At 43.3% G+C, this 17,807-nt stretch overlaps 1 protein-coding gene across 2 annotated transcripts in view; it reads left to right on the forward strand.

Annotated features, from left to right (window-relative positions):
* The window catches only part of MAGI2 (membrane associated guanylate kinase, WW and PDZ domain containing 2), a 1,290,578-nt gene extending 1,274,352 nt beyond the window's left edge, over positions 1–16,226 (forward strand). For both annotated transcript variants that reach the window (XM_069462132.1, XM_069462133.1), the window contains one exon: positions 15,556–16,226. In XM_069462132.1, the coding sequence (XP_069318233.1) occupies positions 15,556–16,226 (671 nt within the window). The remainder of the gene's footprint in view (positions 1–15,555) is intronic.
* The last annotated feature ends 1,581 nt before the right edge of the window (positions 16,227–17,807 follow it).

Consider the following 17,807-nt stretch of genomic DNA (forward strand, 5'->3'; position numbering starts at 1 on the left):
AGCCGGGGCCACTGTCTGCCCAAGGTCATGTCGATGCAGCAGCTGCTTGCCTTTATGAGAGCTCCTTTTGCCTGGGTGCCTCGTGGGCTCTGGTTCCTGCACAGGCGGACCATCCAGGCAGCAAGTCTACCAGGATCTCTTACTGTGCATCCTCCTCCAGGGATGTTGCTCTGCTCACAGCATCTTCTCCAGGATATATGGGAAAGAAGTGATAAGCCCACATCTCTCCTTTTGCTCCTTACAGGAACTTTAGATAAAAATTACCTAAAGGGTAAAGAGGGTAAAAAGGGACAAGCCAATTAACTTCTATGAAAGTTCTATCATCTTCAGTTTTTTCATCTGCATAATGGGATAACAGTAGTATCTACCTCATAGGCTTGTTGCAAAATTTAAATGACAGACTGCAGGTGCAGCATTTAGCTTAAAGAGTGCCAGTGAATGTTTCTTGTTTTTTTCCATTACCATTATTATTTATAAGTGTTTACTATGTGCCAAAACCCACATTAGATGCTCATTTAACTTTCATGAAAATTTGTATAATTTTAATTTTCATAACATATCTTTGAGGTAGACATCACTTTTGATCAGAGAAGTTAAGTAATTTGCCCAAAGCCACACAGCTGGTCAGTAATAAAGCTAAAATCTAAATCTACACTGCCTCATTCTAGATTTCGGTTCTCTTTCCCATCCCCGGTGTTTATGAATACTGACATTAGAAAGTCAGCTGTTGAAACAGAATCCACTCCCTAGATCATCCACTTCAGGATGCTATTGGCAAGAATTTTTATGACATAGCTTTAAAAATACTCACACACATACACACACACACACACACACACGCATTGGCCAACACCTGATGAAAAAATGCTTTGAAATGTGAGGCATTAAAATAAAGTTCAGGCTGACCACAGTGGCTCACACCTGTAATCTTAGCACTCTGGGATGCCAAAGCAAGAGGATCACTTGAGGTCAGGAGTTAGAGACCAGCCTGAACAAGAGTGAGACCCCCATCTCTACCAAAAATATATATGTATAGGAAAAATTACCCAGGCGTGGTTGTGTGCACCTGTAGTCCCAGCTACTTGGGAGGCTGAGGCAGGATCACTTGAGCCCAGGAGTTTGAGGTTGCTGTGAGCTAGGCTGACGCCACGGCACTCTAGCCTGGGCAACAGAATGAGACTCTGTCTCAAAAATAAATAAATAAAATAAAATAATGTCCATCACGTCATGTTCTTATTGTTTTTAAAGTAAAATTAAATTTAATCAACACAGATTTACTGTTAGGCAAGACTTTTTGGTAGGCACTACTAATACAAAGAAGCTTTAGAACACAGTTTCTGTCTTCAAGGAATTTATGGTTTAGTTGTGAAAGAAAGACATAAAAAGGTGACAAAACACATGAAGAAGCAAGATATAGACTAAGGGGTGTTTTACTACAATAAAGTAGAAAAAAAAAATTAAGGCCAGGATTAGATGTCAGATAAGAGGGTTTATTTTAAGAAGCAGAATGTGGGTTGGGCTGAAGAGGGGAGCGAGCGGGGGTGGGATGACCTATTAGAGGAGGCTGTGATAATCCACATTTCAGGTGATAAGGGCTAAGGTCAACCTTGGGGCAGTGGGAATGGACCTGGGGGACATTCTCAAAGAAACACTGAGGGAACTTAGTGACCGATTATGTAGAGAGATTAAGGGAAAGGAAGATGTTAAAGGAGATTTCAAAATTCCTGCACTGAGTAGGTCCAAATGTGCTTGTCCTCCAATCTGTGTCCACAGTCTCATCTATGGTACTGCCATCTGTCATCACACAAGCTGGAATCCTGAGAGTTCCTCGGGTTGCCTTGTTCACTCACCCCTCCCTCCACACATCTCCTGTCATCGCTCTCCTCCTCACGCCTTTCAGAGCTGACCCTTCCTGCCGTACCTTGTCCCTTCCCACCTCTCACCCACACAGCAGCCCAGCCTGAGACTGTGACTCCCCATCTCATCTCATCTCCCTGCCAGCACCCACACTCTGTCCTCCACACTGTCACCTCACACACACTTTGGATGGCCAGGCTTCAGACCCTCCAGGGATTCTCCAACACTAGCACAATGGACACCACAGTCCTTGGCATGTCCTACAAGGGAACGGCCTCCTCTCCTGTCACGCCACACCTCTCATCCTGTGTTTCAACCATGGAATCCCCTACCTGGAGTCCTCTCAGACACAATGCACAAAGCACAGACCTTGAACAAATGGATGAGTGAGTGAATGTAGGAAGGTAGGAAAGTCAGAATTGTGTGATTGGTTCTGGAAAATAATGAAAAGCTTAGTTTGGGTGTACAGATGTGAGAGATTGAGTTTTTTTCTTCTCAAGGTAGGCAGGAGCTGCACATGCTTCACAGTAAAAGAAAAGGACTCCCTTGAAAGAAAGGCTGATTATTAAAGAAAAAGGGGATGACGTTGCTGCTACAAATAAAATTATAATCAACCTAGTATTCATTTAATGAACATTTCCTTGGGGAGGCCTCCCTGAACCCCTAAATGAGGGTAGCTCCCCACTTTTGTAGCACCCATTTTTTTTCAACTTTCTTTTCGTGATACCTCACATTCAAAATCACTTGACCTGTGTCTGCCTCCTATAATAAACTCCATAAGGGCAAGGACATCATGCCAAATTTTTCCCAGCACTTAACACAATGCCTGGTGCAAACTAGATATTCAATATTAATTAACCGCAAGATTAATGATATTTCTCTACTTCAAGAGTGATCATGCTTCTGCTTGCCAATACTAATAAGATAAAAAGAAATTTCATTTGTTAATAAAAGAAGCTAAAACAGTATGATACTCTGATTGAAGCAACATACATTTAATAAGTTTTAATTCAAGTGTTATTTATCTGTCGATATGTATTGACTCACCTGTCTAGGAAGGAGGAGGGATTACCCTCATCGCTCTCCTGCTCAAACACCTCGCTGCTTCCGCCTTGTCTGGAGACCGCAGTCCTCACTGCTTAGTTGGCACGCAGGGCTCTCCCCGGCCTCCAGTTCCGTCACTGCCCCATGCACCCTGCGCCATCCCCCAGCAGCCCACCGAGTTCTGCTCTTGCTGATCCTGGGATACTCTGCCCTGTTCTCTGCCTCTACTGAGCTCTTATTGTGCCTTCAAACTAAAACTAAAACCTTCCCTAAGTCCTGCATACAAAACAGTCTGTTCTCTTCCTGCCTGCCTCACAGAACTCTGTACTTCTAGAGAGTGCTGTAGAAGTCTGGAAATCTGGAATAGTGCACCGTGAGTTCCCCGAAGGCGTCAATTGTGTCTTGTTCATCTTTACCTCTTCGGTGCCTTACACACAGGTGAAGCCCTATGTGATCTCCTACTTCCCCTTGCTCCTCCCCAGTCCTTCTTGTCATTCCTTAAACATGCCAAGCCCTCTCTCATCAGGACCTTTGCACTTGTTCCATCTCCCTAGGGTGATCTTAGCCCAAGTATCCACATGACTTTTTCCTCCTCTGCTTTCAAGTCCCCACTTAATGTCACCTTGCCTGGCCAGCCTATCTAAAACAGCACCCCACATCCCTCTTCATCATCTTACCTTCTCTTCCTTCATTGCACTGATCCATAGCAATCTTTCTATTATTACCTATTTGTATATTAATATTCGGTCTCTTCCACTGTGATAGGAAGTTTGCTTCCTTCACATGGGTATATTCAGTGCGTAGAGTATAGCACACAAAGTAGATGCTCAACAAATATTTGTTGAATGAACAAAAAGGATGAATTGAGTCCTGGGTCCCAAAATAGAGATATGAAGAAGAAAGGGTTTTGAAAAATAAGGCTGGGTACAGAAAAAAAAAAGTCTAAGGATAACCTTGCTGCAATATAATAACAAAATTGGACAGCTCCGGGCACACGAGCTCTGCTTCCACTAATTCTTTTTTTTTTTTTTTTTTAAAGCTAGACTTGTTTAAAAGGGGCTTTGCCCCCTAGAGACACTCTGGTGGGGATATAGTTGTGTATCGCTTGAGGGGTCTTAGGCTAGAAGTGAATTAATCTTGTGCCCAAGTCTTGTCCATGAGGGGTTTACAGAGGACATGAGGGGCCATGAGGAAGAGACCCCAGAGGGTATGGATCTGCCTGGAGTCCAGGAGTGTCCTGTGAGTAACTCATTTCCACGTCTTCTGTCTGTGGCAAGATGTGACTATTGTCAGTTTGCATCACTTCTCCCGTGAAATAGGTGCCTTCTGATTGATAACTCTCTTCCCTTATTTCTGCTTTCTGCTACTTCTGACAGGTCTGTATTTCTGTGATGGAGAACATGATTCCAGAAAAGCGTTGAGATTAAAGGCATCTTCTAAAGATTAAAGTAAAACCTCTTCAATTCAGATTCTTCTAACTCTGTGAACTCAGAATTCATTACCGGTTTCACTGGGCAGAAACTTATCTTGGTGCAATGGTGAGGGACGCAGAGGGAGGCAACTGAGCAAAGTCGTGGTGGAAATAGTATTTTCCAAAGGTGAAACTAGTTTTAAAAGACTTCTTAGCCCAGGCTTAAAAACACTTTGTCAGCACTATTAGTTTTTTCCCATTTTTCAAATTAAGGTATTATTTATATACAGTAAAATTTACCCTTTTTAGTGTATGATTCTATGAATTTCGGAGAACATATACAGTTATATCATCACTACCATAATTAGGATATAGAACAGTTTTGTAACCTCCTAAAATTATCTAATTTCCTGTTATAGTCAAGCCTCCTCCCACACCCAGGCCCCGGAAACCAGTTTTCTGTCCCTTTACTTTTGCATATTTGAGAATGTTGTGTGAATGGAATTGCTCAGTATATAACCTTTGAATCCGGCTTCTTTCACTCAGCATAATGCATCTGAGACTCACTCAAGATGTTGAGTGAATGTTTCGTAGCTGAATGCTATTCCATTATATTGATATCACAGAGTTTTTATCCACCCACCAGTTGATGGACATCTGCGTGGTTTCCAGTTTGGGTGATTATGCATAAAGTCCCTATAAAAATTCACATGCAGGTTTTTGTGTGAACAGAAGTTTTTGTTTCACTCAGGTAGACACCTCAGAGTGGGATTGCTGGGTTGGATGGTTAACTAAATGTTTAACTTTTTAAGAAATTGCCAAACTGTTTTCTGAAGTGGCATTTGCACTTTTTATTCCTGATAGCAACGTATGAGAGTTCTAGTTGCTCCACATTCTTGCCTGTTATTTTCAGTTGTGCTGTTGTTGTTTAATTGTAGCTGTGCTAGTAGGTGTATCATGGTATCTCATTGTAGTTTTAATTTTCATTTTCCTACTAATGATGTTCAGGGCTGTTTATGTGCTTATTTGCCATCCACATATCATTTTGGTAAAGTATCAGTTCAAATCCTTTGCCCGTTTTAAAACTTGGACTTAAACTATTAACTTAATGGCTGACATGCATATAACATTCACATACATTATTTCATTTGATCTTAGCAACTCTGGGAAGGAAGCAGAGCAGGTATTGCTCCATTTTACAAATAAGGAACTGAGGTGTTACATGACTTGCCCAAGTTCACACCAAGTGGCAGAGCTGGAGGCAAAAGCTAGGTCTCCCAGTTGACACTCTTTCTACCACAAGTTGCTGACTTTTCCTGGAGACAAGTAGGGAAAATCTCAACTCATGAACTGTCAGCTGAGTCTCCTGGTGACTATGTGCCCCAGAAAAGTTATGGAAAGGTAAAGCCTGTCCTTCCTGCTGTGTGACAGAGGTTTCCAACCCCCTTACTTCAGGAAAACGTCCCTGTGCTTTATCTCCCTTCTCTGGAGTCCAACTCCCAGCTACCACCACTTAGAAAACAATCTGTTGAGCAAAACTTCCCTGACTTCCTCTTCTTCCTACCCACTGAGAGGAGATGTTTGCATTGTAACAAGGGCTTTGAGAGACAGCCATTAACAGATCAGACGGTTCTGTTAGAGCCTCAAGCATCCCAGGAGCCTAAAGAGCCTCTGTGGGTGACAGTGAGGGTGGGTGGCAGGAAGCTTTGGACCCACCCTGCCCAACCACAGCAGTTCCCTTTTTTATCTGTTTTATATATTGGATTGTCATTTAACATTTTATTTGAAAAGGAAGGTGTATGGCTTTCCAAAAAAGTTTGAAAACCACTGCCTCGAAGATTATCCTTAAGTATTTGAGAGTAAGAAGGCCTCCAAGCACCATTCAAACACTTCAAACATGCTTGAAATAAATGAACCAGCATATGTCTCATATATCCTATAATATTAGCAGATGTTTTACTAATTCAGACTGATCCTTGGGCATCCCCACATTCCCAGACTAATCTGGATTATCAAGATTTTATCTCATAGAAAAACAGAGCCGCGTTTCCTGACCTGTGCTCCAACGCACCTGTGATGAGTTGTACCAAGATGCTGATGCCCCTCTGCCCTTGGGGTGTTCAGGAAGGGCTTGACCATTTTCACATTTACTCCAGCGCACTAAGTATTATCCTTTTCCATGTCCTTGCTGATGTGGAAGAGGTTGGAAGGCATTATTACAGAGTGGCAGTTTGGGCTTGGGCTCTGGAGTTATGTGTAGTCAGTTGTCCTGATTCTCACTTACAAGCTGAGTGGTCCTGGCAAATCGCTTAATGTATCTAAGCCTCAGTCCTCTAATCTCTGCAATGGGGATAATCGCACCATAGTTCCTAGAACTGTTGTGAGGACTGAAAGGTAATGTATATTATCCACACAGCACAGATCTTAGTACATATAAAGCACTCAGTAAATAGTAGCTCCATTATTAACAGTCCCACCTACACCCAAGATTTGCCCTTTTGGCCATAGAGGTAGCTAAACCTTGACACAGATTTATTGCTGCACCTTTGATTATGCTTTCAAAATGAGTGGAAATGTGAAGCTTCAATAAGCTAGTACAGTCACCATTGTAAAATTTAATGTTCATAACACCTAGTTTACATGTCTCTGGTAATACAGGTGAAACAAATATGTGTTTGAAGGCTACCAATGTCTCCAGACTGGAAACAATGTTGCAGACAGAGCAGGAGCAAAGTAAAATAATTTTTTCGGAAATATTTTTAATGTACATTTTTCTTGTTTATATTTTGTTACAAAACGCAATCGCTGTAGGAATGGCTGAACAAATGCAAATGAACAATTATAGTTTGAACACAATCCTTAAAAGGTTTTTCTTTTGAACGCCAAATGACTTCACATTACTGTCCTTTGATCTACCCTAATCATTCTGATATTTTCCGATAATATTCTAAATTAGAAGAAAATAGATTTCAGTGCAAACACATCAGTTTACTCTCACCCCAGCCGACAGTAGCCTGCAACAGGGAAGGTTTTATAAGAAGTAACACTTAGCAAATCCATGGATTTCATTACAGAATAATTTTAGTCATTTAGGCAGTGAAAGTATTTACGTCTCAGACTAACTCAGTGTCTCTGGTATCTGAGTATTTTCAATTCAATCTAGCTGCAAGGAGTGGCGCTGTGAGGATATTGTAAAAGTATATAGCATTATCCCTGCCCTTAAGAAATCTAATGTTATTGTTCTCTGGTTCCAGCTCACATTTATAACATTTTCACAAATCAGTGCTCTCACCATAGTGACTGTCATTCTTTGTCCAAAGTTCAAACACAAATGACATTTCAGAGTCTCCATTAGGAATAAAAATGGATCAGCTTCTGACAATCACTTTTTAGATACGAGTTTCTGTTACAGCACCCCGGAAGGAGAGATGAGCCCCCATTTCTCAGTCAGAGTAGCAGATAGTAAAGGCATCTAGTGATGGTGTTTCAGGTGAGCTTGTAGAAAATGACCCCATTCCGAAAGGCATTCAATGGCCCTGCTCCATTATACCTACCAGCTGTGTGACCTTGAACAAGTTATTTAACCTGTATCTCAGTTTCCTCATCTGTAAAATGTGTCATAGATTGCCTGACTCCTAGTCAGCTTCTCAATCAATGCTAGATACTGTCGGTTGTAGTAGTACCAATAGCAATAATGTCATTATTATCTTCCTGAACACCCTAATCCAAAAGGCAGTCCTTAGGCCTGCGTTCAAGCCCTGTACTGAGGGGAGAAGAGCAATGTGGGAACCTTCTTCAGGACTTACAGGAACACCCAGCCCAAAGCTGGAAGCCCTGAGGTGACTGGTCAGGTATGGGGCAGATGACAGACCCTCTTCCCCCTGCCAAACCTTTGGCTCCCTTCTAAGGGTTTTCTTGTTTATATTTTGTTTTTAAAAATACAGTCACCTTAGTGATGGTTGAACAGATGCAAAAGAACCATTACAGTTTGAACACAATCTTTAAAAGATTTTTCTTTCTTAACCTCTCTGTGTCTTCACACAGGATAAAATGAACTCTCCCTTGATTGGGGTTATGCTTTCCTCTTCTGTACAAATTTTTGCTGGAGATAAGAGCCACCTGGGAAACCAAGAATGCAGATACTTATTTAGTACAACAAGCAGTTTAGTCCTATCAGGGCAGCTCCCTGGTTACTGTCACTTTGGTTTTATATCATAAAATAAACAAGCTGTTGAAGCACAGTTTCTGTAGATGAGGTTTTGTTTTGTTTTTCAAATCTCTAGCATATGAAAGTGAAGAAGTACATTCTATTTTTTAATATTGCTGGGCTCCTACAAGATAATTTAAGAGACCGTATATTTTTTAACTCAAAAATAATGATGTGTGTGTAATCTGTGTGTACATATACTAATAATATGTACTTAGGTATTAATCAGTCTGTTTTCTAGAAGAAAACCAAACTGGCTGGAACCGACAATAGGATGGGTAAAAAACTTGATCCTAACGTAGGAGAAGGGCTTGCTTCTCCCATAGCAGAGTGTAAGATATTTAGGGTCTGTCTTACCTGGGGGTTCATGTGAACATTCTCTGGCACATTGGTTAATGAATTCCCAGAGTCTTTAAGCAAAGCTATAATATCATTAGAGCTGATAAAATTAACAAAGGAAAAAATATCTTTAAAAATTCAGGAGAACCTGGCTTTGTGCACTTGGGACCAGAGACTCTCTTTATCCCTCTCCACCCCAAGGAGCCACCAGTGACAGCTGAGGATGCTTCCCAGTGTACTCTCTGTGGCCGGCTTCCTCTTCTGCGCTCTGTCCATAAAACTAAGTCATTTCCCCTCCCACTTCAGATACACTTCCCCATTTCACCACCATCCTCCCTCTCTCAAAACTGATAAAAGCCATAGAAACAAACCTGTTTTGTTTTGTTTTGTTTTACTCACCACTATACAGAGGACACAAACTTGGTTTTGATAGGTTATACTGTAAATGAAAACTTTTGCCCTGAAGTGTTTCCTCAAGCAGGCATTTTGGTTTCAAGTCTTCCATTTCTGTTTGTGAAACAGATTTATTCACACATCGGATATTCATCAAGCACTTATTTTTGTCAATCACTGTGCTAGCTATTAAGTACACTGTTGTAAACAAGACCCATGTGGTCCTTGCCCTCATGGAGCTTACAGCTAGTATTTGAGACTGATGTTGATTAAAAATAAGCAAGCAAATATATATAATTACAAATTATAAGCACTGTGAGGAAATAAAAAAAGGATACTGATGAGGAGGGTGGAGTATCTACTATAGATTGGAGTTCTCTGGAGTGACATTTAAGAGTCCTAATGGAACAAAAAGAACCCCCCATGTGAGTCGTTGTGGGGAAAGTCTTCCCTAGCAGGGGAGTCAACGACAACATCCTGGAATAGAAAATGAGCTTGGTGCGTTTGAAGAACTGAACAGAGACCAGTGTGGGTGGAGAATAGGGGATGAAGGGAAGTGCACTTGGGGCGGCTGCCCGGGGCCACATCATGCAGGCTTTTGTAGGCTATGTTAATCATTTTGGATTTTAATCTAAAAGCAGTGGAAACTCACTGAAAGTTTTAAGCAAAGAAATGGAATGATCTAATTTATGTCTCAAAGAGATTGTTGCGGATGTCATAGGGAGACTCACTGGAGGTGGGAAAGAGTAGAAAGAAATAGAAGAGTGGGTTATTGTAGCAGCCCCTGTGAGAAATGATAGCTTGGCTAATCCCTTGGGCAGGGTGACCAGATTAGCTGCCCTGTGGAGGGAGCGTGGTTCATGGTATACTGTTCTTAACTTCTCTTTTTTGAATAATGCTGAAATTCATTTTTGAAATTTCTGTCTTCAACAGTAGCCCCAAGGGTTTATGAAAGATGTCCACACTGTGGCCTTCTTTTAAGTCTGACTGTCCTGCAGAGCCCACACTGGTTGCATCCATTCTTCCAGGGCCTGCCCTATATATTGAATTATGGTGGTAACAGTGAAGGTGAAGATAAGTTGACAGGGTCCAGATATATTTGAAGTTAAGACTAATAAGACTTGCAGGTGGTTGTATTTGTGAGCTAAGGAGAGAAAGGAACCAAGGCTATCTCCAAGTGATGACTGTACCGTTCATCAAGATGAGAAAGTAAGGCAGAGAGTGCAGAATAGGCTCAGGGAGAAAAGATTTCTATTTTGGATGTGTTAGATTGAAGTTGTCAATGAACTATCCAAGGAGAGATATCAAGAAGGCGGGTGGATATACCGGCATAGAGCTTGTAGCATAGAGCTTGGCAGAAACATTGAGTATTGCTGTTGTATAAAAGTTACATAAATAGATGAGGACACTTAGGAGAGACCGTGGGGAGAGAAAATTACCTAAAACCAACCCCTAAGAAGATCAGGTGAAAGAAGAGGAACCTGCAAAGTAAATTGAGAAGAAACTGTCAGAAAGGTAGGATAAAAAGCAGGAGAATGGGGTGTCATGCAAGCCAAGAATCCAGTTTGTTTCTGGAAGCAGTTGTCTGAAAATGTGGTGAGATACAGTACAGTTACCCCTCAGTACTGTGGGGGATTGGTTCTCCGAGCCCCATGGATACCAAACTCCTCCAGTGCTCAAATCCCTTGTATAAAGGGATGCAGTATTTGCATATAACCTACGCACATCATCCCATATACTGTACATCATCTCTAGATTACTAATAATACCTAACACAATGTAAATGCGATGTAAATAGTTGCTACGCTGTATTTTTATTTGTATTATCTTTTATTGTTATTTTTATTGGGTTTTTTTCCTAAATATTTGTGATCCTCGGTTTTTGTGGGAGTTTTTCGAGACAGAGTCTCACTCTGTTGCCAGGGCTAGAGTTCCATGGCATCAGCCTAGCACACGGCAACCTCAAACTCCTGGGCTCAAGCAATCCTCCTGCTTCAGCCTCCCAAGTAGCTGAGACTACAGGTGCCCACCATCACGCCTGGCTAATTTCTTCTATTTTTAATAGAAATAGCTCAGGCTGGTCTCAAACTCTTGACCTCAAGCGATCCTCCTGCCTCAGCCTCCCAGAGTGCTAGGATTACAGGCGTGAGCCACCACACCCGGCCTGATCCTCAGTTGAATCCCCAGATGCAAACCCATGGATACAGAGGGCCGACTGTATTAAGAGGAATATAGAGAGGTGTCCCCTGGATTTCACAACAGAAAGGTCACCAGTGACCTCCTCTCCTGACAAGAGGAGTTTCACTGGGGTGGGAGTGGGAGAGGGCAGACTGAGGCAATCAGTTTGGAATGAAAGGCTTTTTGCTTTCTGGTTTCAGCCAGTAGGCCTGGGGACATTGTTTGGACAAAGGGGCTACATAGATTCCAAGAGGCCAGAAGTGGCTGATTTCATCTTTCCAGGAGGTATCTCTGTTATTTCTAATTTTAGTAAGAACATCTCAGACCGGAAGGATGCTGTGGAGCACATCTTGCTCGGCAACCACCTCATAAATGAACATGATCACACACTTTAACCAGCATCCAGGTTCAAGAAAGGAGGGAGGGAGGGAGGACGAAGGGAAGAAGGAAGGAAGGGAGGGAGGGAAAGCGTGGTCTGATGGAACCAGAACTAAATTTGATTAATTCTTCTGACTACTATGTGTGAAGATTTCATGAAAACTAGAGTTTGCAATGTTAGAGACTAGGGCTCTTCCTGTCCACCACAATTCGTGTCACCTTGATGGGCAGGTGATGGGACAAGGTGGGTAAAGGGGCCCCTGCTGAAGAGGCCCTTGGTGCTTTACTGAGCTTTGCAGGCTCGTGCCTGGGCAGACACCACATATCTGGTGTTGAACTGATGAGTTCCTGAGCAGAAAAATGAAAAGTATTAAACCACACAGATAAATGCCCATCTTTTAAATCACTTTACTTTATGATATAGCTAACTTTAATTTCTGATTAATATTCTTAATCAGTGGTGACTTGAAACATTTTAGCTTTTAGTTTCTCCCACTATTAAGTATTTAATGATCTATAAGCAAACTCTTGAGAAGTCTTTTTATAATGAAAGGAATCCCTTTGTATTTGTGAATAATTTCAACTTTTAGTTTATCATATGGAGAATCACTGGAGGTGGGCAAGAGTAGAAGAAAAGAGAAGAGTGTCCCTGAATCTCAGAAGACATTTGAGGCCAGCTAATGGTGGACATTTATTTTTGTGGTTTAATATTTTTTCCTTTTCCTGGATAGGAACTCTCCAATTCAATACCAGACATGTGGTAAGATGTTCATAAACGAATGGGATCCAGTTCCCATCGGTCAGCAGTGGCCACTAAGCATGTCTGTTCACATGCTTTGATCCTATTTGCAAGGAAATACCTTGGGATTATTTTCTCAGTAAGTAAAAGGAACAGAGAAACCCAAAATTTTACTCCTGGCTGGTCCATTTTGTAATCTTGGTCAAGTTATTTAACCTTTCTCTGCTTCAATTCTCCTTCAGGAAATGGTGTGAATAATATCAACCTTCTCCCTGTATCTCAGAAGTAATTTGAGGCCAGCTAATTGACTCTACCATATGTGATGTAATGGTGGGGAAAAGAACTATTAAAATGTGAAATATCATTACCATGGTCCAAGGAAGAGATCACCATTGCACACACTACCCTCTAGCGAGGGCTTTTGAAAACTGCTTTTAACTTACTAGGCAATATCTTCCTATATTGGTGGAGGTGCCACCACCTATCATCTGTTAGTTTGATTTTAACCTCTAACCCTGCTAAAAGTAGAACACATTCTAATTTTCATTGAATACATTTGCATTGGAGGATTTCAGAATATTCCTTGTTGGTAACCAAGGATATCTGAGGCATAACAAAACTTGGGAATCATAGCACATGGGGATAACTGACTTCCTGCACTCATTCAAGACCTCACCTGCAAGTGTACTAGTTAATGTGGCAACTTCCATGAGAACACAGTCCATAAGTAGACAGCCTCTGGGGCATAGAAGAAAAATATGATTTAGTGATGGTCAAATAATTATCATGACTCTCCCATTGCAAGGTGCCTTCCCTTAGAAAGTGCAGGTCTCACATCTGTAAGGTAAGACATTTATCCCCATCTTATACAGGAAGAAATTGAGGCTCATAGAGATTTAGTGGTTGGTCCAAATTCATATTGCTAGTCATTACATGCCAGAAGCAGGATTAGATTCCAGGTCTTCTGATGCTTCTGTAGGATTTTTTCCTCACTGTGTGAAAATGATAATGGACATCAGTCTATGGAAGAAGGAAGGTAACATTGTGCCTAAAATACTCAATTCAAATTTCACATGAAAGGAGAAATTTTTTTAGAACTGATTTGATATTCTAAGGTGGCCAGAATTATTAGAAAAATCAACCCCAGTGCCTTCTTCCTCTCCTTATTGCTTTATAAATCAGTATCAAAGGTACAATTTAAGAATGCTCAACTTTAAAACAAAGTAGACCCTGAACATTCATGGACTGAGTATGCACAAGGATCCCTGATGGTCTCTGACACATGTTATGGAGGCAGGAATTTGAATCACAGGCACTGAGGCTGCCGTGTGGGACGGAATCTCTTAGCTAGTGAGGGAGGCTCACCTGCCACCCAGAATTCAGATAGCAGTGTGGCTTGTTTGTTCCCCACTCATGACCATTACCAATTCTATGGAGAAAAATTACACCCTTGAATGGTATCACAAAATTTGAGCATTTCAGGGGTCATCAGACATATTTCTGACAAACATCAAGGGTTCCTTGTATTGGATTTTCCTGCTTTAATTTCCCATTAGGGGCCAGAAACTCCAGGGTAATGTTATTGCTCACAGTAGTAACTAACTCATCTCGGATTCCTAACACATCTGTCCTCCTTCTACTTGGCTCCTGACCAGTGGTTGCTTTAAAAAATAATAATAATAAGTCATTTCTCATTTTTATCATTCTGTTTTATATGTGTTTTGATGTTATAAATTGTCTTAAATCTTTTTTTGGAGGTAGAGAGAGTTTAAATCCTAAGTAAATGTTGAAGCTAGGCTTCCTAGAAAGAATTATTTATGTTAGTCCCCAGGCCTTCTGTAATATTAGAAGTACCAAAAAGAATTAAAGACAAAGATTTTTAAAAGACAGCAATGATTGGTTTTAGATGAATTTATCCAAATTCAGAAACTGACAGAAGCTCAGAATTATGCTTTGAGTGACACCTAATGGTTGAGAACGTCACTCTCCCAATTTCTTCCAGAGGACTCAGACCAGTGTTTCTCAAAGCTCTAGACCATCTTCTTTAGAATCACCTGAGTGCTTGTTGGAAATGCAGAGAAGTTCCTGGGCCCTGTGCCGCTGGAATCTCTGGGCCTGGTCCCCCGGGGAAACTGTATTCTTCACAACCACGCAGGTGATTCCCACGTGTACTAGAGCAGCGGTCCCCAACCTTTTTGGCACCAGGGACGGGTTTCATGGAAGACAATTTTTCTCTACGGACCAGGTGGAAGGATGGTTATGGCATGATTCAAGCACATTACATTTATTGTGCAAACCTTTTTTCTAATGATAACCTGTATTTGCAGTGGCTCCCCAGCGCTCGCATCACCGCCTTAGTCCCCCCTCAGATCATCAGGCGTTAGAGTCTCATAAGGAGCCAGCAACCCAGATCCCTCACATGCGCAGTTCACAGTAGGGTTCGGGCTCCTATGAGAATCTAATGCCTTCGGCTGATCTGACAGGAGGCGGAGCTTATGCAGTGATTGGAGCATGGGGAGCAGCAGTAAATACAGATGAGGCTTCGCTCCCTGGCCAGCTGCTCACCTCCTGCTGTGCACCCGGTTCCTAAGAGGCCACACACTGGTACTTGTCCGTGCTGGGCTGGGGCCTGGGGTTGGGGACCGCAGTACTAGCATTTGAGAACCATTGATTCAAGCACTGCCAAGTCAGATGGCACAGGACTGTCAGACCTGATGACACCCCAAAAAGTTAGAAGTGGCCAAGGCGCCGGGATTAGGCCTGGGCTTTGCATCGGCCTCCCTGGCCTGCCAATGGGGGCTCGGGGGTAGGGGTGGTAAGATGGTGGGAGGACACAAGACCCAGGGGTGTGGCCGGCTGCCCTCTCGGCAGCGAGGGTGGGGTGGCGGTGGCCTGGGACCTAGAGAGCAGCCTCCCGGCTGCCTGCCCTTGTCCCCGGCGTCGAGAGAGGTGGCGGGGTGTAGGAAGCTGCGCCGCGCGGCCGCTAACGCCTGTGCTTCCTGTCCGCAGACGAACCCGCCTCCTGGAGTTCTCCCGCTGCCGCCGCCCCAGGTCTGCCGGAAGTAGGCGTCTCCCTGGAAGACGTCCTCTCTCCATTCTCTCCATCACATCCAGCCCCACCCTCCGACCCTTCCCACCAGATAAGCCCAGACCCAACTTGGGATATCAAAAGGGAACACGACGTTAGGAAACCAAAGGAGCTTTCAGCCTGCGGCCAGAAGAAGCAGCGCCTCGGGGAGCAGAGGGAGCGCTCGGCGAGTCCGCAGAGGGCCGCGCGGCCGAGGCTCGAGGAGGCGCCCGGCTGCCAGGGGCGGCCCGAGGCCGGCAGGCCCGCCTCGGAGGCCAGGGCGCCCGGGCCCGCGGCGGCGGACGCGGCGGACGCTGCGCGGGCGGGCGGGAAGGAGGGTGTCCGCGCCGCGGCGGGCCCCGAGCTCGGCCGGCGCGAAGGCCCCGGGGCCGCACCCCCGTTCGCGGGTGTGGGCGGCGGCGGCGCAGAGCGGCCGGGCGCGCGGGAGGCCGAGGGCAGGGCGGGTGCGCGCGCGGGGCCCCGGCCAGGCCCGCGGCCCCCAGGGGGCGCCCCCGCGCGCAAGGCCGCCGTCGCGCCGGGGCCCTGGAAGGTGCCAGGCTCCGACAAGCTGCCGGGCGTGCTCAAACCCGGCGCCTCGGCCGCGGGCAGATGAGCCGCGCGGCCGCGGCCCGCCCACCGCCTCGGCGCGGGCCGTGCTTCTTAGGTTCCGTCTCACGACGTTTTAATTTATTTTCACTGTCACACGCATAGATCCACGAGGCACCAAGGCCTGGGAACATCGACGTGAAGTCCCACGTGTCCGACGAGCATGGGCGGCACAGCGTTCACGCGCAGACCTAAACTGATCCTGAAGCCCCCGGTCCCATTGTGGGGGCTTTGGCAGCTATGGAAGAACCAAAATAACGTGAAGAACATCACAGAGACAGTGCAGTGTAGCTTTAGTAAAAAGAAAAAAAATAAAATAAGAGAGAAAGAAAGATAAAAAAATTCCCCCCACTGCATGAAGGATTTGGATGTCATCCAAACTTTATATCAAGAAACTGAACAAGTTAAGAGCAATCACAAACTGGAATATCGCCTTAAAAATCAAACTGCACGGAGCAAGCTGAAACTGAGACAAGATTATATCTTTTAATTGATCTAAAGCGTTGTAAATAAATTGTTCTTGACATATCTAGACAGGGGTTAAAGGGTTTCTTTGAAACATTCAGAACTGTTCGCCCATGACACGTTTCCACGGCTCACCCTCGACATCCATACTCGGTATTAGCAGCAGCGTTCCCTGCGCACTGCAGGATGAGTTAGAGATCTAGTGAATTCATTGGTGTGATGCCATTTTTACTGCCATTTCTGTGATCAGATCATATTTCTGTACATTTTCAGTGGTAGGAAAAAAAAGGTTTTAAAAATTGTATCCTAGGGAACAGTTTGCCATAAGTCAGAATTTTGCAGTTTAGCTCATAGATCTTAATTGGTTTTCCTCTAAAATATGAATTTCGTAATTGAAGGACCGCAATTTGTTTAATCAAGATTGGCAACGCTGCAGTTCCTTTATGAAAAGGCTTTTCTATTGTTCCAGGCTCGCAGAGATAGATAGCTTCATTGTCAGCAATGTTGTATTTCACTTATTTTATTGTCTTATTTTTAAACCCTCTTTCCATGACTTCATTTGCACTTTGACAGAGCAGAGGCAAAGTATTTGTCGTATATTTCTCAGATTATAATGAATCTCTAATATTAAAAAATCATTATTATAACCAATTTATTTTCATTAAAGAACATGAGTCTTTTTAGCATTCCTTTCTGCTTATCTTTCTTTCCTTAATTCTTTGTCCTTTTGTTTCCATTTGGTTTGCTTTTGTCTTGTATTCTCTGCCAATTTTTTATTTCGTTAGCAACCTCTAATGTTTCTGTTTATCTCCATGGATCTATGATTGATCCCCTAGTAAAATTCTAAGTCTTGCCTTTCTTCCCTGCTGTTTTACTATTTCTTTGTAAAATGTTAGCTTCAATTAATTATCCATTGGTACTTACTGTAGCTACACATATTAAATGGCAAAATGTTTCTGAAAGGCAATTTCTTTTTAATATGCCCTGAATGAACGAGGCTTCATTCTTCTCGTATTCTGCCTCCTTACAGGAGTTCAAATGCAAATAAGCCTCACCTCCCTGCACTTGTAGTCTTATAAGTAAAGGGGGAGATCAGGTCCATCACAAAGGTCACACAAAATAG

Source organism: Eulemur rufifrons, chromosome 29 (assembly GCF_041146395.1).
Source record: "Eulemur rufifrons isolate Redbay chromosome 29, OSU_ERuf_1, whole genome shotgun sequence".
NCBI lineage: Eukaryota > Metazoa > Chordata > Mammalia > Primates > Lemuridae > Eulemur > Eulemur rufifrons.